Here is a 27,565-nt window from a genome sequence, read left to right as displayed (position 1 = left end):
TTAAATTCAAATCACCCAACCAAAATAAGAACTTTCACAAGACTAAGGATCAGGGGAGAGAGAAGGGGGTTTTCTTTGTTTGCGGAAGAGCCAATCATAAGGCTAAGGATTGCTTCTACAAGAAGACTGAGGAGAACAAGTATAAGTCAAATCATAATGGTCTAAAAGCCCAAGTGAATATGCTGATGGAGCAACAATCTTCTCAACCACATTTTAAGTATGATTCCTTTGTCAATTTTACGTATGAAAATAAGGATTGGTGGGTAGATTCTAGAGCTAACATACATGTCTGTTTTGATCGTGAATTTTTTAAAACCTATCAAAAATCAGGTGGAGGACGTATAACTCTAGGAAATGACTCAATGTCGCAAGTGCTTGGAATTGGAGACATTGAACTAAAGATGACATCTGGAAATGTCTTAACTTTGAAGGACGTGCGACATGTACCTGATATTAGAAGAAATTTAATTAGTGGATCATGCTTAGTAAAGCAAGGCTACAAAGTTATAATGGAATCAAATAAGGTTGTAATAACCAAGAATAATGTATTTATTGGAAAAGGTTTTATCAGTAAAGGATTATTTAAGTTAAGTGTTTCTTCCGAGTGCAATAATATTCCAAAAGTTCTTAATGTTGAATCTAGTAATGTTTGGCATGGACGTTTGGGACATGTAAACTTGTTCAAAATTAAGAAAATGATGGATTTGGATCTAGTCCCAAAGTCAAACATGAATCTCAAGCATAAGTGTGAAATTTGTTACAAACAAAACAACCCAAGAAACCTTTTAAGTCCGTCGAAAGAAATACCCAAATTTTAGAGCTTATACATAGTGATGTTTGTGACTCAAATAGATTACCTACTAGAGCTGGTAATAAGTATTTTGTCACATTTATAGATGATTGTTCGAAGTGTTGTTATATTTATTTGATAAAGACTAAGGATGAAGTCTTTGGTAAATTCAAGATTTACAAGACAGAAGTGGAAAATCAATTAGAGAAAAGGATAAAAAGACTAAGGTCTAATAGAGATGGTGAGTACACTCTTACCGATCTTAGTGTTTTTTGTGAAGAGCATGGTATTATACATGAAGTAACATCACCTTATTCTCCACAATCAAATGGAGTTGCAGAAAGGAAGAATATGACTTTATTGGACATGGTGAAAGCAATGCTTTTGAGTTCTGGATTACCGGAAAATTTGTGGGGGGAAGCAATTTTGACTGCATGTTTTATATTAAATAGAGTAATCATTAAAGACAACACTACTACTCCATATGAAATGTGGAAAAAGAGAACACCAAATCTCCAAGTCTTGCAAGTGTGGGGGTGTTTGGCTAAAGTTGCAATCCCAGAATCTAAGAGAAAGAAGATAGGACCTAAAACCGTGGATACTGTTTTCTTAGGTTATGCTCATAATAGTAGTGCCAATAGATTTCTAGTCATCAACTTTGAAATAAATGAAATTTTGAATAACACTATATTAGAGTCTAGGGATGCAACATATTTTGAAGACATATTTCCTTTCAAGACTAGAATGCAAAAGCGAGTGGTAGATAGATCATGCACTAGTACTGATAAAGCCTCCACAAGTATTAGCCATCAAGTTACAATGAAGAAGAACCTCTAGCTGAACTTAGAATGAGTAAAAGACCTAGAGTGGAGAAGAACTTTGGTGATGATTTTTATACTTTTCTAATTGAAAGTGATCCAACAACATATAAGGAAGCCATGATCTCCGTCGATGCTCCATTTTGGAAAGAAGCTATGAATAGTAAAGTTGAGTCTATTTTACAAAACAACACTTGGGAGTTAACGGATTTACCACCCGGTACTACACCAATTGGTTGTAAATGGGTATTTAGGAAGAAACTGAAGCCTGATGGAAGTATAGACAAGTACAAAGCTAGGCTAGTAGCCAAGGGATTCACTCAAAAGAAATGAATTGATTATTTTGACGCTTACTCTCCTGTGTCTAGGATTACCACAATTAAGATCCTCATAACATTAGCTTCTATACAGAATTTAGTAGTACATCAAATGGATGTTAAAACAGCATTTTTGAATGGAGACTTAGATGAAGAAATTTACATGGAGCAACCCGAAGGATTTATAGTGAAAGGCCAAGAACATAAAGTGTGTAAGTTGGTTAAATCACTATATGGACTCAAGCAAGCTCCTAAGCAATGGCATGAGAAGTTTGATAAAGTCATTTTAGAATATGATTTTGAAATTAATGAGCATGAAAAGTGTGTCTACTATAAGGAATGCAATGGACATTGTGTTATTTTATGTCTTTACGTTGATGATATATTACAATTTGGAACAAGTCTGGAAATTGTGAAAAATGTAAAGTCTTATCTGTCAAAGAGATTTGATATGAAGGATCTAGGAGAAGCCAATATTATTTTGGGAATGAAAGTAGAAAGAACACAAGCAGGTTAAACCAAGCTAGTTCAATTGAGAAAATGCTTAAAAAGTTCAATTTTTTCAATTGCAATCCTGTATCGACACCATATGAACCAAGTGTGAGCTTACTTAAAAATAGTGGTGAACCTGTGTGTCAACTCGAGTATTCTCAAATGATTGGGTCTTTGATGTATATGGCAAATAAAACTAGACCCGATATAGCTTATGCGGTTGGAAGGCTAAGTAGATACATTCATAATCCAAGTAAAGAACACTGGAATGCGTTAAGGCGAGTGTTTAAGTATCTAAGAGGAACTATGGATTATTCTATACACTATAAAGGATTTCCTTATGTAGTAGAAGGGTATAGTGATGCAAATTGGATCACTGATAGCTCCGAAGTGAAATCCACTTCAGGTTATGTATTTTTATTGGGAGGAGCAGCTATATCTTGGGGATCTAAGAAACAAACAATAATTTCTAGAAGTACAATGGAATCTAAACTTATAGCTCTTGATACTGCATGTATAGAGGCTGAATGGATTAAGAATTTTTTGCTTGATATCCCATTGGTGACCAAGCCTATACCTGCCATCTCCATACATTGTGATAATAAGGCTGTGATAGATTTAGTGAGATAGACACATACAAATAAGAAATTAAATAAGTTGTTTCTTTGGACTATGTGAAGTTGGAAAAGAACATTGCCGATCAATTGACCAAAGGTCTATCTAGGAATGGAGTCCTAGATTTGTCGAGGGGGATGGGCTTAAACCCATAAGGAAGTCACCTAGGGAAGAAACCCAACCTTTGTGATTGGAGATCCCATGAAGAAGGTCCAATGGGTAGAAACAATCCATAATGCGTGACTTATATTTCAGCACTCTAAAATAGGATATTTGAAATAAAATTCCCTGCTCATCCCTATGACATTTGTGCTGATGATATGTGATGTTAAGGAAATACATTGTCTTGAATGAGTTCCAAGGCGGGCAATCTCCCGCAGAGTACAGGTCATATGTACTCTTGGAGGACTCACCTAAGTGAGAGTAGTCGTGAGGCCGTGACTGTGAGAATTGGGTTGTTCTCTAAAAACACTCATGAGAATCAAGATTAAGCACAAGGCCATTAATAGTGCTAACCCGCGCTAAGTTTTTTATCAATAATATGTGTGTCATATGTTGTAATCTGAATTAGAGGAATCTAGTTCAAGACTTAGTTCACTATGATTCCTTCAGATGAAAACTATGAATACTAAGTGTAGGTTCAAGTCCAAAAGACACCCACACCCATTGCATGGTATACAAATTGCCCAAACTTCCGTTTCTTCAATTGTGTCTATTTTATTCCTCATAAAGTTTTGAATCTTGTGGAGGATTGTTGGTTATTTTAATTATTTTAATAATATTTTATTTTAAAGATTCCAAACTTATTATTATTTTATTTTATTTATTTATAATATTTAAGAGTTGTGTTTTATTTGAAAAGTCATATTCCTTTTAAAAGGGTATGAGGAGTTCTTTAAATATGAAACCTCAGACAGAAAACAATATACGCTTAAAACTTTTATGTCTTCCTCAATTCTCATATCTCTGTCAGTCTATTTACATTCCTACTTCATAATTCTTGGGCAATTGATCACTACTTGGCAATCCTGTCTGCCGTTGACGTGCATATTGGATCAGACATCCTGTGAGGCTTTGGGTTGTATCTTGGAGTTGTAGGCACTGTTGAACAAAAAAAAATATATATATATATATAAAATAAAAAATAAAATAAAAAGTTTGCAGCAAACAAACTTTTCAAAAGAAAGATGCTGCTCACGTGAAAACTGTTTAGACTTGGAAATCCAAGTCGACAAGAGAAGAAAACGTGGAGCAAAACTCCCCATCTTCTGCAAAACGTGGAAAGTTTCATGCAAGACATTGGAGGTTACACGGTTAGTGGGAGAGGATGGCGAAAGATATGGCATCTATCTCCCCACGTAAAAGTTCCCGAGGCTTCCTATGATGCCTATAAATAGGCATCAGTCGCAGTGGACGAAAAAAAAGAAGGGACGGAAACAAGAGAGGAGACGCTGCAGAAATTAAGATAGAAATTGAGGGAGGAAAGAAGCAACGAAGTAATACCGGTGACTCCAAACCAAGCCTTTCAAAGAAGGAGAGCAAACTACAAGTAACAAAGCATCTAAAGGTACAAATCCATCATTCTAAAATTTTCTTTGTTTGGTTTCTCTTGGTTTCGCAGGAAGAAAAGAAGCAATTTGCTTCTCCAACCTCTACCATTCCCCAACGTCATCCCAAGTTGCAGCAACCAAACCGCAACACTACCGCTCTCCAGCCGTCCGGTGCTCATCTAGAATGAGCCCATGCACTCCGCAACATGAAGGAGATGAATTTGATGATGCAGTATTGTATAATGGTGGTCCTCCAGAAGAAGTCCGTGCATTATGCAGCTTGAAAGAGATGGGTTTGGTAATGCCGTGTTGCATAAAACCAGAAAAACCCGAAGATCAATGGAGGACGTGGCTTAAAGGAGATGGGTTTGGTAATGCCGTGTTGCATAAAACCAGAAAAACCCGAAGGTCAATGGAGGACGTGGCTTAAATGAGATGGGTTTGGTGATGCCGTGTTGCATAAAACCAGAAGAACCCGAAGGAAATCGCAGGACGTGGCTTGAAGGAGATGGGTATGGTGATGCCGTGTTGCATAAAAGAAGAAGGCGGTTGTAGACGAAGTTCGCCGCCGTGAGAACAACAACCGCAGTAGCTCACATGTAGAATTGAAATGGTTACTGCTAGGAGCTCATTGAGAAACTGTGCATCAAGAATAGAAGAATTCAACTCGGAAAATTGGGCGTGTTGTTGCTGCTCCATTTTAGGAGCTTGGTGTGTTGCTGCTGCTACATTTTAGGAGCTTGGTGTGTTGATGCTGCTCCGTAAATGAAGATTACAAACTCTGCAAAAGAAAGTAGAAAATGAAAAGTAGAGAGGGAAGAGAAGAAAACAAAGGGAATTGGAAGGAAAATCTCCAGCAAATAAAAAGGATTCATGACTACAGTTGAAGATATATTTTTTTTTCCCCTGCGAGGACAAATCCATGCAGGAAGTGGTAAAACTAAAAAATGCTTTCTTTCAAAAAGCTTAGCACGTGGAACCTCCAAGATGTGTAAGCCATTGTCAAATATTGGGCAAAAGATAAATTCAAAGTTGGAGAAAAAAGGACAAAAACAAAGGAGTTTAAAACTCACAAGGAAGAGAAGAGTTCCAGCCAACGTCATCAAAAGAAGCTTTTGTTACAGCAAAAGTAAAAATTAAAAAATGATTGATGTAGTCTTCTTCCCATACAGGAAGGCCACGCATGAGAAAAACAAAAGAAAGTCATGGATCCCCATTATGGGACACACTGACAAATTGACAAGACAAAGGAAAGCAAGGAAGGAAAAATGGTTTACGTGGGAGTTGGCTCACGTGAAGAGGAAGAGAGGATTTCGAACTTTCAAGTCTTATTGGAATTTGGAAGCTTTAAAATCACATGAAAAACAATGAAGAGAAAAGCTTGATGTCAGAAGGTTTTGAATCAAATGGGTTCAAAGTCCGATATTTAAATGGGGTGGAAAAGCAAAAAATAAAATAAAAGAAGAAACAAGAAGTTTGCTTGCAGCAAACTTCACAAATTAATTACGGACGGTACTTACGGGGAACCCTCAAAGAACAGGCATCACAAGAAGTTATATGGATCAAACCTTTCCCAAATCGTGTGAAAAAGTCATGCAAAGATGAATCCTAATTCACTAAGGATTTATAACACAAGGGAAGCCCTTCAACCAACCAAAAATAAAAGGTTGTTTAAATGCCTTTTTAGTCCATATGGTGTGAATCCCACCTTCTACTCAAAGAAAGGACAAAGTCCCATTTACTTTGTACTGCACATCCCTCGTGGGTTGCTACTTAAAGAAAAAAGTGAAGTCCCATTTCACAAAAGGTCACAAAAGGTCATGTATGGGTTTCAAACAAGTCTGAATACCCAATTGACTTCTCATTTTTTTTTCCAAGTCTGAACACAAGAATGCAAATCCAAATCAAGCAGTTATGAACTACGCCGGTTTGATTCCGTTAAGGATACGTAGGCAGTCTGATATCAAGTTTTAGACACAACCGTAAAGCTGAAACGAATCCCTGGTTTATATAAACTAAATTCACTCCTGCTACCAAATACCAAAATGGCATGAAGCCGAAGAAAAGTTTCAAAGGGCACGAAGCCGCAATCAATCTCAAAGGCACGAAGCCGTATCAAGTATCAAAAGGGCATGAAGCCACAACAAATTTCAATGGCATGAAGCCGTATCAAGTATCAAAAGGGCACAAAGCCGTAACAAGATTTAAATAACACGAAGCCACATTATGCTCCTCGCCCGCATGAGCTAAAACTGCACAAGGCATCAAATCCCAACAAGTACCAAATACCTGAACTACGAGTGACTTGATCCCTCAAGAGGGTACGTAGGCAATCTAGGATTCGACCTAGGTGCAGTCACAAAATCAAACAAACACACAAATCCTCAAGTTATGATTTATTCAAATTAGAATCAAAGGGTATGCCTTTCCAAAAGAAAGGTTGTAATTAATAGGCGCGTAGCCTAGAATGGGTCAAACTCGAATTAATAAAACCCTCTTCGAAAAAATGAACGAGGGTGAAATTATGTCGAGTGAATTATTTGTTTACATATTATGTACAATTTTTGCTCAACAGGCACCACCATAACCTGCACGTAGGGAGGCGTCTACGGCTTTAGGGCAGCGACATCGCACCTCTCTTTGGTTCACAGGCCAGATTTTCTTATTCCTTTTTCCCAATTTAAATTTCATAAGTTTGATAGTGATTATACATTTGATTTGATATATTTGATCATATAAATAATTGGTATATTTCTACAATATATTTCACAGATTTTCACTTTGGGTCTTTGTTGGCGAGGGCTCTAGGATCAAAATCTGGGAGGACCCCTGGATTCCTTTGCTAGCGACCTTCAAGCCGCATGAGCAATTAAGAAAATGCCCCTCGCAAATAAATGCAATTCGCCAATCAGCTCTCAACAAATATAAATGTCGATAGAAAAATAAACACCTAATGCCTCCTAAAAAAAGGTTGTTTTAATCCTCTCACACGCACGTGTTGTTTCACTATTGCATGAGAACAACTGGCACAATATATATTTCGAACCGCTTAGCGCTCGTGATTAAAAAAATAGGATAAAGTACAAAAAACTACCTCAACTATTGATGTCACGACACTTTCATACCTTATCTTTTAAAATTGACAATGTCATACCTCATCTTTAAAATTTGTGCCAATATCATACCTCTGTCAGTTTTTCTGTTAATTTTTCCGTTAAATGCTGACGTGGCTACATGCAGGATCCACTCACTAATAATTAAATATATTTTTAGTAATTAAAAATTAAAAAAATAATTTTTTTTTAAACTCTCTCTCTCCCTTCTCTCTCCCATTTTTAATAGAAAGTCGTCCCTCCCCCTCTCTCTCTTCCCCATCTTCCTGCAACCCAGAAAGAAGAAGAAAGATGAGGAAGAAGAAGAAGAAAAAAGAAAAGAAAAAAAAATCCAAACCAAACCCAGTTTGTCCCCCCTCCCACCACCACAAACCCACCCTCTTGCAACCCAGAAAGAAGAAGGAGGAGGAAGAGAAGAAGAAGAAGAAAAGAAATTAAAAAAAAAAAAAAAAAACCCCAACCCGCTCCCCCAACCTAGAAAGAAGAAGAAGGAGGAAGAAGAAGAAGAAAAAAAAGAAAAAAAAATGGAAACCGAGTTCGTCCGTCTCCCCTCCCCCCACCCAACCTGAAGAAGAAGAAGAGAGAGAAAGGAAAAAAAAAGGTCCGTTCCCCCCCCACCCAACCTGCTGAAGAAGAAGAAGAGAGAAGGAAAAAAAAAAGGACACCCAGCTCGTCCCCCCCCCCAACCTGCAGAAGACGAAGAAAAGAGAGAAGGAAAAAAAAAAGGACACCCAGTTCTTCCATCCTGCCCCCCATCCCCACATACCCACCCTCTTCCCTCCACATCCATTCCCCCCATTTTCTCCGCGCCCAAGTTCTCAACCTTCGAAGGTTTCCTGATTCCACCTCAACGAGATCTGGGGTTTTTTTTTTTTTTGGGTTGCAGGTAGTGGGTGCGAAGTTGGGTGCAGAGGGTGGGTGGGAAGGTAGGGAGGTTGGGTGCAGGGAGAATAGGGGGTGGGGAGCGGGGAAGACAAATTAGTTTTTTTTTTCTCTTCTTTTTTTCTAGGTTGAAGTTGCATGAAGGGGGAAGAAGAAGAAGATGGGGAGAAGAGAGAGAAGGGGGGAAAGGAACGAACTGATTGTTGGTTTTTTTTTTTTTTTTAACTTTTCTTTATTATTTTAATATTTAAAAAAATATTAAATGATTTTTTTTAGTTTTTAATCATTTTTTAATAGAAAATGGGCTCCGGATCAAACCACGTCAGCACTTAATAGAAAAATTAACAAAAAAACTGACGGAGGTATGACATTGGCACAAATTCTAAGGATGATGTATAACATTGTCAATTTTAAAAAATGAGATATGAAAGTGTCGTGACACCAATAGTTGAGGTAATTTTTTGTACTTTACCCAAAAAAAAATCTCTTGCACGACCATGATTTGATAATGGCACCATCACATTACAAGTAGACTTTATGTTTTTGTATGTACATATTGTTCATCTTTTTGTTTTGGATCAATGTATCGTAACATACCATCACTTGGTTATGATAACTTGAAAAAATGTGACTTACACCATACAATTAAACATTAATGTCATTTTCGTTTACATATTTATCAACAAATTTGTTACGCTCTAAAGATGTCTTGTGTTAGTTGTTTTTCATTGTAATTCTTGCTTTAGTCGTTTTCAATTTGTTCAGTGAGGCATTTTGACAATTACAAGGAAAAACAACTAATGCCAGACATCTTTAAGAGCGCATAGCACCAGTGATTTAAGAAAGGCATTTCCCATGCACGTGAGTATGATGGTGTTGATGATATACAATGTTCAATGACTGAACCCTAATGCCCTATTCTATAGCAAAAATGAGTCATAATTATTCAATAGGTACACACAACACATTGAAAGAATACATTTTAACGTTCTGAATTAGCGAGCTTTCTAGAGGGAGTACATATACGAATGCTCTTGGTGACCTTCATTTAATTTCTTATTATTAATATGATCTCTTTTGGAACTTTTGACAACCGTCTCACGCAAACATATAATCTTTAGGGTCGTGCAGGACCAATGAATTAAAAAAAAAAAAAAACTAATGAAAAGAACGTGAAAATTTTAAATTTTAATGATAAAGACAAAATAAAAGGTAAAGTGAATAGTAGCATGTTTGACTTTTTAGTGTAAAAATGTGATTTTTCGTTAAAGTGAACAGTACCATGGACTTTTCGTTAAAACTCTCTTAAAAAAAACAAAGAGGATCCTCATTGTATCATTTTCCTAGGAATCCTAGGGATCCCGTGATCTCACCTATTCATCGTACATCGTGCGGTCATAATTTATTTCAAAATTTAAAATTAAATATGAATAGTACCTAAAGAAAACTGACCATACAATATACGATAGACGGATGAGATCACGAGATCCCTAAGAAAAGAATCTGCCTCTCGCACGCACCCACTCACGTGCGGAGGGGCTAATATTCTTTCTACTTAGCTCTCTTTTTTCAATTTCATCCCTAACCAGATATTAAGATTACAAATTTGTCGAACGATTTCATATTTATTTTCTCGTCTTTAGCAAACGTGATAATAGAAAATTGTATTTCTCATCGCCTACAAAATATGGAAAATCATTTTTCATTAATTTATGGGTAAATTACATTTTAATCTTTCATGTTTGATGTTGATTTCAATTCCTTACATCATCTTTAAAACATTTACTTATCATTTTATTTCAATTTCATGCATCCGTTAGAAAATCTGTTAAGTAAACTGTTAAGTGATAACGTGGCAAATATAAGGTCCCCATGTGTGCTGACATGGCTGCCATATTTGTGCTACGTGACCAAAAACTTAATTAAAAAAATTAAAAAATTAAAAAAATTATTTAAAGAAAAGTTAAAAAAGAAAAAAAAAACAAAACCCGGATCCCCTTCCTCCCCTTCTTCCCCAGCCGTGCCCACCCTCCATCACCCACCCCTTCCCCCATCCCCATCACCCGCAGCCACTTCTCTCTCCACTGCGCCTCCATCTCCGACGAGAACCTCCCCGCCAAGATCTTCCCCCAGTACACGGGCAAAACTCGCCGGCAAAGTAGCTCCGTGTCGGAGCTCGTCGAATCGACGTTTGGGGTTCCTTTTTCTCCAAACTGACGTCAGAGATGAGTTCAAGGGGAAAAAGGAGATTTTAATGGCGGTGTTGGTGGTCTGAAATTCGTCGGAGATGGTGGCGGTCTTCATTGACCCGATCGATCGGGGTTTTCTTCGAGTGAGGGAGAGTGTTAAGAGAGAATGAGATAGTTGGGGAGAGAGTGGTGCAAGAGAAAGAGAGTTGGGGGGTGGGAGAAGTGGTGGGTGATGGGGGAAGGAACATGAAGAATTGAAGGATATGTGGAACCATGAGACGAACTGGATGCAAGTAAAAACTTCACGGCAGAGATATGACATCAGAGCTCGAGAGGCGCTTTTGTTGGAAATGATGCATGAAGGGTTGGCTTTTCGTATAAATGATGCATGAAAAATCAGTAACCAGACGTCTCGACGCACCGAAGCAAATCGAGAATCCATGGCCTCTGTGACTGGCATACAGTGCCAGATATTTGTATACTGCAAATAAAGCTTTGAAATATCGCTAATAAGAACTAAAATCCTTTTATAGATCCACATTATCAAAACACTGAATTTTGCAAGATTACACAAATAAAATTCTAAATTAATAAAAAAATCCATTCCAATCCCTAATTAACTATTGGGTTCTGGCAAGTTCTAATCCCCTTTGCCCGTTCTAATCTTGGCGTGTTGGTGAAAAAAGGGAATTAGGGAGAATACAACAGCAGCCACCATTTTTACGACCATTTTTTCCAAGGTGAAGTGACTCACCCTAAACCCTAATTCCTTATATTGGCAAGTTCTAATCTTTCCACAGAGGACACCCCACCAGTCTCATGCTCTCTTAGGCAAGTACTTATGCTGCGTGCGTCGTTTGGTGTGCAGTAGGTCATGAATGCAGTTTAATCTCAGCCATAAGATTTTATTAAAAATGATCTAACGGCTCTGTATGTGATTTCCAATTTTTTCAAAATACTACGAAATCCATCCACGAAAGAAGTCCATGCAAATCAATAAAAATCTATTATATAATCCATATAAATCTATCAAAATCTATATACAATTCTAGAGTTTTCTAAACTCTTTTTAAATCTGCCACCTAAAAAAGTACATTAAAATCCTCTGAAATCTAAATTAACTACAATATCGTTATACCCTGTAAAACAGCACAAGGACTTCAGCGACTCCTGCAATCCAAACCAGAAAAGAAACCATGTAAGAAAATCATCCAACACACAAATCACCAAAATTGAAAAGTTAAATGAACAAAAACACATTTTGCGACTAAAGCCATTTCCACCAAACTCAGTTCACATAAAACCATAAAGTGGGTCAGGGAAATCCCAGTCAACAAAGTGATGCACTACAGTAAATACTCTCAATTTGTATGTGGTTAAGGAGCTGTGTGACATTTAGACGGGCCATGGTTGTGGCTATTTTGGAGTGTCGCTGATAAGTAATGTGGCTGAACTGCATTGGCAAAATTCACTAGACCAATGTATAGGGCTGGTAACAAACTGAGGGACTTCAAAGTACCAAGGGATTGCGAAGTGATGGTATTTAAAGTAATAGAAGCATTATACAGCTACTTGTTTGGGCAACCTGCTCACTAAAGTGCAACTAAATCATGGATTTGCAAGTTTAATCTCAAGGTTCACATCAAACCGTAACTGGCATAAGAAATATACAACAATCCGAACCAGCCATTGCTAAAGACATACAAGAAAATAACAAAATCCAAATATGCAAATACGATTTCCATTTCCAATCAAGCTTATATTTATCTAACTTCCTCAGCAACAAAACAAAACGCCCATTTCTCAAAGTGGAAACGGTTTTCGTCATTCAAGAACAATAGATGCACTAAAATTGGGCAAAAGGAACACAATGGAGGTTGCGAAACAAAGTGATGCAGGGAAATTGAAAGGTTGGCCACATCCGCTGAAGACCAGAGAGTGAAGAGGAGGAGCCATTCGATGAAGACCCAGAGAAAGACGAGACAAGGAAGAAAGGAAGATAGAATAGTGGACTTGTTTCAATGGAGTGAACAAGACTGTATGACAATAAAGAGAAAATTCCTTTTACTCATGCACATATAGAAGACCTACCGAATTATACAAAATTTGGGAACTGTTCTCACCGGAAAATAATATTATCTTAGAATACAAATGACCACTTTTAAATACTACAGGTTTCAATACAACTGGAAATATCAAAGCAGAAGCTGTTAATTCGAAAAGAAGAGCTTTCCCTAGTTGCTATACCTCAAAAAACCACAAATAATGTCAACAATCCTGCAATCTAAATCAGAACAGAGACACAAATCACCAAGACTGAAAAAACAAACAAAAAATCCTAAATTTGCGCAGCACAGATCAGAAAACAACAAAACCAAAGTGCAAAGTCGAAACACCAAATCAAAGTAGAAAATCAAAACACAGAATCAGAGTAAAAATCAAAACTTGCTAAGCACCGATTATTCGGAAAGGAAAGAGATATGTACCGGTTTCCTCCAAGACAGGCGGAGAACCTAAGAAGCAAAACACATACAATTTAGGTCATGAATCGATAAGACATCATCGCGAATATAGTTTGAGTATAATAAGCTCTCGGAAAATTCCTTTTACTAATGCACATATAGAAGACATACCGAATTATACAAAATTTGGGAACTGTTCTCACCGGAAAATAATATTATCTCAGAAAAAACAAACAAAAAAATCCTAAATTTGCGCAGCAGATCAGAAAACAACAAAACCAAAGTGCAAAATCGAAACACCAAATCAAAGTAGAAAATCAAAACACAGAGTCAGAGTAAAAAGCAAAACTTGCTAAGCACAGATTATTCGGAAAGGAAAGAGATATGTACCGGTTTCCTCCAAGACAGGCGGAGAACCTAACAAGCAAAACACATACAATTTAGGTCATGAATCGATACGATATCATCGCAAATATAGTTTGAGTATAAGCTCTCAGAAAGTTTAATTAATGTTCACCTCAAGCGGCGGAGATCGGAGATCTCTACCGAGTCGTTTGTCAGTTCCCCTTCCACTATCCGGAATGTGACCTTCCCGTGCCGAGCAAAATGGTTTGCCGACAAGACCTTTTTCGCTCGTTCGCCGCTGGCAAGCACGGGAGTGACATGAATGCTTCGGTGCACTTTAGAAATCGAGCTTCGTTTTATGAACTGGCGGCCCTTGATCATTCTCCTCTCCCCAGGTCCGAGCCTAAGAATCTCTGTGCCCTGCGTTTCATTGCCCTCCACCTCCGTCATCGCAAGCTCCACGCCCGGATCCGTATCGTTCACAACCTCTACCGCTCGACAAAGGACACCACCCATCGAAAATTCGATGTTCCCCAACCGTCGCCGTCGCCGTCGCCGTATCTCCATTTGAGTGGTTTTTTATAATAGGTTAATCCCTATGAGAAAATGCGACGTGGAGAAGAGAAGCCTCAGCCCTCCACATTCATATAGCATGGATATTGCGGGGAAGTTTCCTTTCCTTCCTACACACACCGCGCGGAATCTTCTTGCCATAAAACAACAGGAACATAATTAGAAGTAGCAGTCCCTCTTCAGAAATAGTTCTAAATCAACTTCTTTTGTTGACTGGGATTTCCCTGACCCACATTATCTCACATCGGGCTTCTTATATAGGCTTTGTAAGTCTTCTGTAAGCTGTCTTGTACGCCTTCAAAGTTTGGACTTCAAAATCCTTCGACTTATTCAGCGGGCCTTCAAATTGGACCTCAAAAGGGACCAATACAAGATGTGGGAGCAGAATCCAAAAACCCAAGAGTCCAAAAATCCGGGAAACTGCAATGCATGGATTACACTCGTGACTGGTTATTAAACGTAATAAGTATTAACTACATGCCACGTACTACTACGGTCTAATTAATAACAAATTTGATATTAATTTATCCCCACCTCTTAGTTAAATGTACTCTTCACTGATAAGTGAATGATCTTAGGTTCAATTCTCGCCAAATGCGAATTTGAACCACATTATTGCTAGTTCATTGTGATGCTTAGCCTACTCCCTCATCCCTTAGTGTAGATAATATCGTTTGTTTAAAAAAAAAAAAAAAACCACGCAATTGGTGTGTTGTTTGTTGTGAGTCTCATAACAATTAGGTGTGTCTATTATATTGAGCGACTATGCTCGCGTCTATTTCATAGAGTTTCGTTCTTTTGGTTACCTAGTAACTAAGAATTTAGGATCAAGCATCATGATGGTGTGATTCGAAAACTGCATGGTGTAAGGTACATCCCAAATCTGAAGAAAAAATTGATCTCACTAGGCATTCTCGAGTCACAAGGCTATAAGTTTTACTCCGATAACAACGTGTTCAAAGTTGCTAAAGGAACACTTGTCATAATGAAAGGGCCTCAGAATAGCTTACTTTATATGCTACAAGGAAAGACTTTGGAAAATAGAGTGGCTATGGTAGTTGATAAAGTGCAAAGTGATAAAAATGACTTGTCTATATTATGGCACATGAGGCTGGGACATGTAGGAGAAAAAGCATTACAAGGATTGATCAAGCAAGGGTGTTTAAAAGGAGCAAAAACTGGAAAGATAAATTTTTGTGAGCATTGCGTTCTTGGCAAACAAACAAAGGTGAAATTTGGCTCAGCTGTTAATCAAACGAAAATGATTTTGGACTATGTTCACTTTGATGTTTGGGGGCTTGCAAAGAATGCTTTTTTAGGTGGAAAAAAATGGTTTGTAAAAGATATCTTTTATTGATGACTACTCTCGCAGATCATGGATATATATGATGAAACGAAAGGACGAAGTTCTTGACATCTTCCTAGAATGGAAGAACATGGTGGAGAACAAGACTGGAAAGAATATTAAGATAATGAGAAGTGATAATGGAAGGGAATATATGTAACGCCCCGGTCCCGAAATATTTATTTTATTTCTATAAATAATGATATTAGTGATACGCCCAAAATAAGAATCAATTCAATTCTAATCCTTCATCCCACAAGCAATTTGTATTCCAAAACATCCAACTTAAATTCCAATTTAGTACCATTTCTTTTATGCTCCAATTTCCATTATGTAACCTTTATTCTTGAATTAATTTAACTTCACATATTTTATGGCTGCATCTAACATTTTGTTAGACTACCTACGTACCCTCAACAGGGATCAAGCCTTTCATAGTTCAAAAGTTCAAAGTTCCGAACCAAATACAAACTATTCATTTAATCCCACATACACCACAATCATATTAATATTTAAACCATAACAATTAGATAAAAAACAACCTACTTAAAATAACGAAATTCATATAACAACGCAAATGTCAGCTCCCAGGCCGTGCGCCGCCGCCCCTGCCGCCGCAGGTGGCGGTCGGCCGCCCGACTCGTCGGAAAATTCAACTATTCCTAAAAATTCTCAAAAATTACATAAATGAAGATCTCAATGAGTAGAGAAACTTTCATACTTGAAACCGAGGCCAATTGTGCCTGGAAAGGCTCCAATTTCATCAAAACCCGTCGGAACCCTAGAATTTGGGTGTCCTCAATTCGACTCCATAGCGACTCCGATGCCCCAACCAATGAATGGGCTTTGTTCCAGCTCTCAAGGGGAATCTAATTGTGGTATTAATTTGATGGATTCATTTGAGAATTGGGGAAACAAGGTCACGAGTTCACCGCACCCACCGGTGCTGTTTTTCCCAAATCCGAAGCCAAATTACATAAATTTCGAGGTGTATTAGGGAGAAGGAAGGTCATGGAGGGTTTTACAATGGTTAATTTGAGGTAATGTCACCGTAAAAATGGCTAATTTCGTCGGAAAATAGGAGAGAAACCCGACCGGGTCGGGTTTGGCCATCTGGGTCACGGGATCCTCCGTTCCCCCCATCCTCTCCTTTTTCCTCCTTTCTCTCTTCTCTCATTGGTCACCTCTCATCCTCTCCTTTTCTGATTCGCCCATCTCTCCCTCCTTTCTCTCCTTTATTTTCCATCTCCACCGCCTAACTTTTCTTACTTTCAATCTGGGCCACACACGTGGCCTTCCAGATTTGGCTCCAAAAATCTGCAGCATTCTAGTAATAGGAAATTTACAATTTTATTCCCGACTTTAAACGTTAATAACTTCTTCGTTCTAACTCTGTTTCACGAACGGTTTGCGCCTACGCGTTCGTGAGGTCGAGCTCTATTCAAAAATATAAATTTTGACCTCGAAAGGTCTACGTATTTTAAACAATTAAGGTCCAAACTTTAAACCTCGTAACTAGTTTAATTTAAAACTAAACTTACACAATTTATTATAAATTCTTGAAAAATCATATAAAAGCTCAGTTATATTCTCGATTTAATTCTTCAAATTCATCAATCGATTTATTTTGATTTTCTCCACATATTCATATATTTAAAATTTTCAGGGTATTACAATATACCTCTGATCCTTTTCTTCAAAGTGTGTAAAAAGGAAGGGATTACTCGGAATTTCAGTGTTAGACATACTCCACAGCAGAATGAGATTGCAGAAAGACTAAATAGGACATTGCTCGAGAAAATTCGTTGCATGTTATCTCAAGCTAAGTTTCCAAAAAGATTTCGGGGCAGAAGCTTTGAGCTATGCATGTTATGTGCTTAATCAACTACCATCAACAACATTAGAGGGTAGAACACCCATTGAAGTGTGGTTCGGAGAACCAGCTCAGGATTACGATAAGCTACGAGTGTTTGGAACGACGGACAAAGGTATTTGTTTTGAAAAATGTGATGAAGGAATTGATAAGTTCTTAGTGGGATATGTGGACTTAGACTTTGCTGGAGACTTAGACAAAAGAAGATCGACGACTGGTATGTGTTTACTATGGCAAAGGGTCCTATATGCTAGAGATCAATATTACAACCAACAATGGCATTATCAACCACAGAAGCAAAGTAGATGGCAATCACTATAGCTATCAAATAAGCAATGTGGACTCTGGGGTTGTTAGGAGATTTAGGTGTAAAACAATGCAAGTTGGATGTATATTGTGACAGACAAAGTGCCATTTATTTTGCCAGATATCAGGTACATCATGGTAGGACTAAACACATTGATGTACGATATCATTTTGTGAGAGAAGTGGTAACTGAAGGTGAGATTCGTCTAAAAAAGGTTGCTACAGAAGATAATCCAGCTAATATGTTGACAAAAATGGTTAATGCAACTAAGTTCGAGCACTGCTTGGATTTGGTGCAGTTGAAGCAAGTTTGATCTTGCAATATGGTGGAGCAACGTAAGTTGTTTGATGCCTCGTCATGGATTTCATGCCAAGGTGGAGATTGTTGGATCTGGCATTAAATCAACATGCCTAAACTAAAAAGGATTGGGAGATCTTGGACGCAAGATATTTGGATTTGTGTTGGTTTGAGATTTGGTTTTAGTATAGGATTTGGTTTCCTATATTCTAGGGATTTTGTGTAAACCTAGGACATCTGTTAGTATAAATAGATGGATGTGGGATAGAGTTTTGTATGTGAAAGTTGTGAGAGTCATAAGTTTGTATACTTGAGAACACTTTGTGTTTGTGAGTTCTCTTGTATTTGTTGGCAATCAATAAAGTTTTCGTTGTTAGTGAGGTACTCCTATATTGGAGGAACTCTGAAATGATTGTGTTTTGTTTATTGCTTGATTGATTTTTGGTTTAGTTTACATCAAGGTTGGCCTTGGGTGGCAATGGGTCTCAGATGACGGGCGTGTGGGAACAAGAGGTGATTATGAGTGGTTCCAAGGAGGGGGCGGTGGATCAAATCGCGGAGGTTAGGTCACAAAGAGTTCGCCAGGTGGGTGTGAGGGACGGGTGTGCGGCTGATTTTGAGATCCGAAGGGAGGGGGCGTGTGAGATGTTGGATGAGGCCACCACTTAAATGTGTTTCACTGGGCATCATTTGACAGAGGTGATGGGGTGGAATGGTGGTATTGCGGTTTTTTTTTTTTTTTTTTTTTTTTTAAACTATTAGGGGTTTATAAATTAAAAATTAGCGTAGCATCAAGAATATCAGGTGTTGTAGATTCGGTAGAGATAGGCAGGAGGAGGCAGCGGGGGCTAGAAAGCTTCCACACTGAGGCCACAAAGGGATTTGGCACACGCGCTTAGCTAGTTAAGTCTATGTAAAGGTTGCATGTCTTAATGTACCAATATATTTTTCCATGCAACGTGAGCTTCACGCTTATAGTTTTGTTTGGGTTGTTAAAAAATGCTCTAGAGAGTGAACTAGTTTTATTCGATCTTGGATTGGTTAAAAGAAGAAGATAACATGTTTTTTCTCAATAGAATTGAAAAAGTACTATTGCACCAATTAACATGTATCACATAATCATCTATATGAAGCCATGTAACATATATATATCAGGATTCTCCGAGAATTTCCCTTACTTGGATTCCAAAATATTAATCCGAGATATTAACAAAAGAATCCACCACCATAGTCAATTCCTATTCACAAGTAGGAGCCATCAGTATACAGGATTGACGTTAAGTACAGCCTAGTTAGATTACTTGGTGTTCTAATCTAACACCAATCGCACTATCTCTCTCCACTTACCTTTTTATCTCCACAACCGCACCATCTCCCTCACTTATTTTATAATTATCTTAACTTTTAAAAACTAATTAATTTTCTTCTTCAATCTTATCAGCAACCAAATCGCACCATCTCCCTAACCTTCATCGTCAACCTCTCGATCTGCTTTTCGTCAGCCACAACCACCGACGGTAGCATCGCCAAGTCCCCTACCGACTTGCGATTTTGGCCTACAGCAACGCCCAGAAACATACCAAAGGTAGGATTATAGTCCTAGTTAAGTCAATCCCTCATGAGAAGGTGTAACAATCGCACCCTACCTAAACCTCCTCAAACAGCAAAAACGTTTTTTTCATACTACACCGGCACCATTTTTTCCTGTAAACCCAACTAAAAGCAAGAGCACTTTGATGTAATGTAGTAGACGTCCACCGTCCCCTACGTTCTTTTTTTCGCGTCCACCAAACCTAACAAAGCAGAGTCTGTATTGTTAATTTCACGTCCTGAACTCTGTGTAATAATATAAATGGATCAAAACCCAGCTCTTGCAATCCGAATGGCTGCCGTTCGGTTGCCTCTGGGTAGGTACTAATCAACTTTCGCTATGGAAAATGATTTCCTCATATTTTGTAGCTGTTAGAATTCAAAATGAAGAAAATATGAAATTGTTTGATTGTTATAATTCCTTACGTATACAATCCAGAACAACCAAGTAATCGACCTTGACAGATCGTTAGAAAACGATGTCAGAAAATTTCGAGAGAGATCGTAAGACTCCAGCCACGCCGCAAAAGCTTCCTCCGATCCCGCAAGGTCTTCAGAGGGCATTTTGACTTTATTATCTGCTTTTCATTTCAAATTGAATTCGGAAATTCGCATGTAAATTGAAATGATTAATACTAATAGGAGAACGTACAGTACGTCTATCAAGGTTTTAAAAGACGCTAGACGTTAGTCGGGCGGCGGGTTCGGGCCTAAGGCCTAGGCGACTAAGCGAGGTCTAGGCAGGCGCCTAGGCGGACTAGACGGATTTAAGTAAATTCATTATATTTCGTGTAAATAAATGTCTATTTATACTTAAAACATATATAATTACATCATAAACTACAAAATAGAATAACATATGTATTATGAAGTATTTGAATATAATGAAAATATGAGGAACAAACATATAGTGTGTGCTCAATTAAATATTCAACAAATATCTTACAATTTATTGAAAAAAATTAAATGCAAATGAAAATTATCTATTTTCTGTCTAAGTAAGTCGCAACCTAGGCAGGTGCCTATGCAGGCCTGTACAGACTAAGAGGGTGCCTAGGCGGTCTAAACGGGCGCCTCAGCTGGTCTAGGCGCATTTTCTTAATTTTCAAATGTCTAGACATTAATCGAGACGTGGCTAGCTGCCTAACGGCTAGGCGGGGCCTAGGCAGTTATTTTTAGAATAATGACGTCTACAGAATGGAAGATGATTTTCTCCCCTCCTACGACAAACTTTTAATTACTTTTTATTTTATTTTTATCACATTTAAATTTTGACTTTCACATTAAAGTTAATTTGTTAAAAATTAAGTCCTTTTTAACAAATAAAGTTATATTGTTAAAATAAACTTACCCATTCTTTTCACTAAAACTCCTTTAAATAAGTAAAAACTAGATTAAAGGGGCTGCTAATGCCAAAAAGGACCAATGGCTTCCACTGCCCCACTTGTTTCGACCCTCTGTTCCCGCCCTGATGAATGTGCTATTGAGTGGGTCTCGGATCTGATTGATAAAGAAACATCATCGTGGAAGGCATATCTGATCAATGCTTTATTTCCTCCAGGTGAGACAACTCTAGCTCTCTATTCCGTTAAGCGGAAGGCTTCCCCCAAATATATTAATGTGGCACTATGATTCCAAAGGTGTTTTTTCGGTTAAGAGTGCCTACAAAGTTGCCTATGGTATGCGGGATTCACCATCCACATCGTCTGCAAGTATTCCAAAGGGTCCGATGTGGAATTCCATCTGGAAAGCTAAGAGCATGTTTGGTACTCTACTTGAATCCAACTTTTTAAACTCAAAAACAATTTTCAAGTTTTAGGCCTTAAAAACTTGTTTGGTAGAACTATTTTAAAAAAATGAACTCAAGACTAACTAAAAAATATAGTATATTATCTAAAAACACAAAAAATGAGTTTTTAGAGTTTTTAAAATTAAACTCACTCATTTCTTTTCTCTCACTCCAAATCTATCTCTCTTTTCTTCTTTCTCTCTCCCCCTTTTTTTTTTTATACTTTTTTCCGTCTCTCTTCCAATCCGCTCTCTTCATTCTCTCGGTTCTTTCTCTTACTCATCTTCCTCTCTATCTCCTCCTATCTTCTCACTTCTTTCTCTTTCCTCCAATCATCTCTTACTTTCTTTTCTCCTCTCTCCTCTTTCTCTCTCGGCCCCCTTTTTATGGATCTTTTTGTCCAGTTTAAGTTGTAAGATTTAAAAATTTTAAATCGCATACCAATCAAGTTTTTGAGTCTTAAAGAAAATTGTTTTCAAGAAAAATTCTTAAGAAATGTTTTGAAAAATTATAAAAAATTTCAAATAGGATACCAAACAAGCCCTAAGGTTCCGGGTAAAATCAAGATGTGCGTTTGGAGAGCTTGCTGTAATATACTCCCTACCCGTTCAGCGCTGTTAACCAAAAGGGTGGCGGTGGACAACACCTGTCTTTTCTGTAGTTCCTCTCCGAAGTCGATGCTACACGTGTTTAATTCTTGTCATTTCGCCCGCTCTGTCTACCTTGCTACCAACTTGAACCTTGTGGTCCCTCCTAGCGTCTCAACCCAGTTTTGTGAGTGGTTCTATCATTGCGTGACCTCGTTTTTGGCTAATCAACGCATTCTGTTTTTGGTGCTCATTCACTCAATTTGGCGGGCCAGAAACACGCTACTATGGGAGGATAAACTTGAGAACCCTGCTTTGGTAGGCTATATGGCCAATCTTTTTTTGCATGATTTCCTCAAAGCCCAGCCTGATGTTCCTCCCAAACCTTTGCACTCGCCATCCCGCTGGTGTCCTCCCCCTTCCAGATGGGTAAAAATAAACGTTGATGGGTCTTTCTGCTTTGCTGCGAATGTGGGGGGCGTTGGTGTGGTTTTTCGTGACGAAGCCGGTAGCTATGCTGGAGGTTTAGTCCGAAAAATACCATACTCAACTAACCCCAAAATGGTTGAACTTATAGCTGCTAAACTCTCAAAATTAAACTTTTCTCCTCTAAACTCTCAAAATTTCTCCTCTAAACTAAACTTTTCTCCTCTAAACTCTCAAAATTTCCTTTGAATAATCAAGTAAATAAAATAATATTTGAACCCTGAGGTAGCATTTTTCGCACCGAATTATTTCGGACCGAACTAGCTTTAAGGACTAAACTAGATTGGCTTCAGACTACACAAAATTAAATTGCCTTAGTGAAGCATTTAGTGTAATGTTAGAATGCGTTTGTTTGATGTTATTAAGTGCGATTGGCTTAAGTGGGACTACAGTCCCATGTTTGGTGTGGGTTAGGATTAAAGTAAATGAGACTAGCTGAGACTAGCTAGGACTAGCTCAGAATACGGCCCTTACTAACGCTTCAATACGAATCCCGTGCCCGTGCTCCACCATGGGATTGCTAAGACTCCCTATAATCTTGTTTTCTGCATCATTTGCTACTGCGCTCCCCGTCGCCCAAATCAACCTCGTCGCCAACTCCAACACCTCGCCAACTCCTTGTGCTGGAAATTTTCTTGCTCGCCGATTTCCAATATGTTGAGAAAAACCCCAGAAACCCTAGATCCCCAAATTGAAATCTAAAATATGAACAAACATAAATCGCAGCCCAACACGTCAAGAGGATGTTCAGCTTGAAAAGATTAGGGCGTTTGCAATTGAATTGATCACCTCAAAATGATGTTTAGGTGTGCCCTATCAACAGCTATTCCTAGGTCTTCTCTATATCCTTATCTGAACCTTGTCTCGAAATTGACCATAGTTATCCTGCAGAACATCTCCAAACAAATTACTAACACATCTTGAAGAGATTGGAGCTTTTGCAACTCAATCGCACTAGATGATTGGATTCCATTGAAGAGATTGGAGACAGTGGTTGGGATTTTTGGAAGCAAAGAAAAGAAAAGGTTAATATCAGTGAAGAAAACGAGCAGCGAATAACTTTTGTGCATGCAATGAAATAAAAAAAATTATAAAAGTGAAACAAAAAATTATAAAAGTGAATAAAAATAACAAAATATTTTATGTGTCACTTTAATCTAGTACTGCACCACACACTTCATTATGCTTATCTTACTTTGTCCAAGGCAAGTCAATTCAACTTAATCCCTAAAACTAATCCAGTTCAAGATAGTCCGATACAACAAACATAACTTTAAACTACAAATGAAAAAGTACTATAATTTTTAATAAAATTAATTTATTTTCTATCAAAATTAATTTCTTCCTGCAACCCTTCTCCTAACAAACTGTGCTCAACTCCCCTTCTCGATTTCTCTGGCAAGGTCCTCCACTTACCTTTTTATCTCTACAGTCTCCCATCTCTCACTTATTATAAGGTTATCTTAACTTTTAAAAACTAATTAATTTTCTCCTTCAATCTTATCAGCAACCAAACAGCATATAAAACGAACAGATCTGCAACCAAACCACATAAAAATGAACAGATCTGCAACCAAATAATCAAATCGCATAAAATTGAATAGGTCTCCCCAACTTTTATCGTGAGCTGCAGCTGTCTCCCAGGCTTGGGCCACGGAAGAGCAACCACCGCCGACTACCTGGTCATAGTGACGGCGCAGCAGAAGAAAGAATGGATGTCGGGGTGTAGGAAGGGTCCGAACTATTAGTCCCGCTTAATGCCCAGCAAAAGCTCCAAACTGTTAGTCGGAGCGAGTACCATTTATTCTTGTCGAGAAACATACCAAACGTAGGATTATAGTGTCGTTTTCCCAAAAACAAATAAACGTAGGATTATAATCCTAATTAAGCCAGTTCAAGCCAGTCACTCGTAAGGTGAAACGCACCCTAAACCTCCTCAAACAGCCCAAACGTTTTTTTCATACTGCACCGACACCATTTTTTCCTGTAAAACCAACTAAAAGCAGAAGCCACTTTGACGTGATGTAGTCGACGGCCACCGTCCCCTACGCTATTTTTTCCGTCTCCACCAAACCTAACAAAGCAGAGTCTGTATTGTTAAAGTTAATAACAGAAATGTTTAGTAATAACAGAAATGCCACATGGCACTATTTCAGTAGTGGAGTTTGTTAGTATAGTTAGAAGGGTATTATTGTAATTGAGATATATGGTATGAGATCCCGTATTTTAGATAGATATATATATATATATATATATATATATGTATGTATTTAAAGAGTTTTTAAGGTTTTCCTCTTAGTACATTACGTATATGGGTGTGTGTGTGTTATTTGAAAGAAGATGATTTTTAGATATAGACTTTTTTTGTATATTTATATGGTATAATATTGTATTATTATCCACGTGGCAACAATGTTTGAAAGGATGTATGAAGTGCTCACAAAGCTACTTGGACAACACTCCAATCTAGCAGGAGCTGGCTTACAACGAGATAACAAATAAATTATTTATTAAATATCCTTAGTTAGTCAGCAACTTGCTCGTCATTATCCTACAACCCAACCGACTGAAGCTATGTATTTATAAGCAGAGACCTTCAGACTGAAACGGGAGGAAGACAAGAAAGAAGAAACAGAGAGAGAGAGAGAGAGAGTAGAGTAGAAGTAGCAAGAAGTTTATATATGTTTAAGAGAAAGGAATAAGAAGCTGCAAACTGAGAAGGCTTGCGGTGTTAACCAATAGCATGTTATGTATGGAGGTATTGATCCCTATATTTTATATCCTTCTCATTCTTAGATTACTCACTGTTATTCAAATTAGTTTTTGAGCAGATTCTTATTTTGATCACATATAAAGAGAATTTGAGAGTACCTATATTGATAAACTGGTCAGAAGAATTTGAGAGTACCTATATTGATGCAGAAGAGTATTCTACATGTTTCAGTGTTGAAGAATTCAAAAGCAATGTATAAATATGTTATTGAGGCTTTGTATAATGATAATTGAGCTTGAATAAATAGTAGAGATGATGCTCTAAGAGGAGGGATGAACTTTGGTTGTCTGTCAGCTAGTTTGATGAAGAAATGACAAGTTTTGGAAATCAAATTAAGATGGAGAAAAGAGCAACTGTACTGATAATATCGTCTGTACGGAATGAGAGTAATTTTCAATGAGTAAGCTTCGGTTAATTTTAAGAAGAAAAAGAATTAAGGAGTTGAGGATTTTAGATGAAATGACACGGATCAAGAATGGATCATGAATACTATTGGTGTTAAGCTTTTGAATAATTATTGCAAGAAGTTGATGGTATTATGAAAGGTGGTGTATCACTGGAAGAAATAAAAGCTTCTTTTTGAAGATGCATGGTGGTTAAATAAGAGCAAAGGACCTAGAGGGAATGAAAACCACAAGTATACACTCTTGGTGATATAAGTATAAAGAAAAAGTGAAAGACAGTAGAGAAAGGGAAAGTGGGAGTGCCATAAAATGATGACTTGGAATTTAGGATTTAATAGGAGTTTGGACTATTAATTTTGGACGTGGACTACTACTTGACTGGAATGAGAATTGTGTTGAAGTTGTCTTATGGTTAGAATTGGAATAGAAGAAAAAGAAATGGGTTCAAGGTAAAGTGAAGCTTAGGCTTATTGTTTAACAAAAAGGAAATAACAATAGCAAATTGTGGACTTATATTACAAGTGATACTTCAAATTATTGTTAGAGTGTCTCATAGCTGGTAACTAGCATCGGAAAGTTTAAGATGGGCCAGCCATTGAAGATTAGACTTATATAGAGTTGATTATGTTACTGAAGGGATAGAAATATAAGGATTGCAATATTATTGAAAATTAATTTCAGGATTATTACAAGATATACAAGGAAAAGCGTGATGTTGGGGAAGTGAAAAGGGTGAATTTTCTAAAGTGGATGACATTGAAAGGTTTCTAAATCTTAAGGGCGGAAGAGTGAGCGATTAAGAAGGACTGGGAAACTGAAATATCAAATTTGACTTACTGGAGAAAAATACTTTGATGTTAGACTTGATTGTTATAAGATGAATTCGTACAGCAACATTTGGCCATTAAGTAGTATGAGCAGATGATATTTTACTTTAAGAGAAGTACTTTGGAGTATACATATGTTTTGGAGTTTCAATCCATGACCAAAGTGTGGAGATTAAACACACAAGTGTAGTGTTGAAGTTTTAGTTTGTTAGGTATACATATTTTGATTGTGAAAATAAGATTGGAGATTTGTTGTGCGATGGATATTTGAACTTCGTTACTACATTGTGTGATGAATCAGATGAAATCACGAATAACGCGTGGTAAGAATAAGAGAATCATTGTAGTGGATTGAGTGATGGGTTCCGAATTATGTAAACCATTGAGGCATCAGAAATACCACATGTAGCTATGATTCCATTTGGAAACTATAGTTAGGGTTTGGTTAAATGGCCTTGTTAGTTACAAGTACTTTCATGAGATTGTAATTAGAGGCAACTGGAGTTGTGGCAAATTAAGCTTTTGAGATTGGAGGTGCAGTCAGAATGATCCTATATACATAATGTACCCTATGACGAAGGATCGATTTGAATAGTTGAACGGAAAATGCTTAGGAATTGGTAAGTACCTCTTGTGAAGGTTAGATGGCAATACCATGGAACTGAAGAAACCACATGGGAACTAGAGATCGAAATGAGAAAGAAAAGTTTGCACTTGTTTGAGTAGCTTGGGTGTGTTGAGTAAATTTCGAGGACGAAATTTTTTTTAAGGAGGGTAGATTGTGAGATCCCGTATTTTAGATATATATATATATATATATATGTATGTATGTATTTAAAGAGTTTTTAAGGTTTTCCTCTTAGTACATTACGTATATGGGTGTGTGTGTGTGTGTGTGTGTGTTATTTGAAAGAAGATGATTTTTAGATATAGACTTTTTTTGTATATTTATATGGTATAATATTGTATTAGTATCCACGTGGCAACATTGTTTGAAAGGATGTATGAAGTACTTGCAAAGCTACTTGGACAACACTCCAATCTAGCAGGAGCTGGCTTACAACGAGATAACAAATAAATTATTTATTAAATATCCTTAGTTAGTTGGCAACTTGCTCGTCATTATCCTACAACCCAACCG

At 37.5% G+C, this 27,565-nt stretch overlaps 1 protein-coding gene across 3 annotated transcripts in view; it reads right to left on the bottom strand.

Moving 5' to 3' along the window:
* The window catches only part of LOC126604347 (uncharacterized), a 29,024-nt gene extending 14,697 nt beyond the window's left edge, over positions 1-14,327 (bottom strand). The window contains exons 1-4 of one of the 3 annotated variants that reach the window (XM_050271566.1): positions 13,746-14,327; positions 13,619-13,645; positions 13,253-13,279; positions 11,908-11,936 (exon numbers count right to left, since the gene is read on the bottom strand). In XM_050271566.1, the coding sequence (XP_050127523.1) occupies positions 11,927-11,936; positions 13,253-13,279; positions 13,619-13,645; positions 13,746-14,140 (459 nt within the window). In that variant the 5' untranslated portion in view covers positions 14,141-14,327 and the 3' untranslated portion in view covers positions 11,908-11,926. The remainder of the gene's footprint in view (positions 1-11,907; positions 11,937-13,252; positions 13,280-13,618; positions 13,646-13,745) is intronic. The other 2 variants (XM_050271567.1, XM_050271568.1) reach the window with 2 other exon arrangements.
* Between the last annotated feature and the right edge of the window lie 13,238 nt (positions 14,328-27,565).

The sequence above is a fragment of the Malus sylvestris genome, chromosome 15 (assembly GCF_916048215.2).
Source record: "Malus sylvestris chromosome 15, drMalSylv7.2, whole genome shotgun sequence".
NCBI lineage: Eukaryota > Viridiplantae > Streptophyta > Magnoliopsida > Rosales > Rosaceae > Malus > Malus sylvestris.
This window is presented reverse-complemented; position numbering and strand designations above follow the sequence as displayed.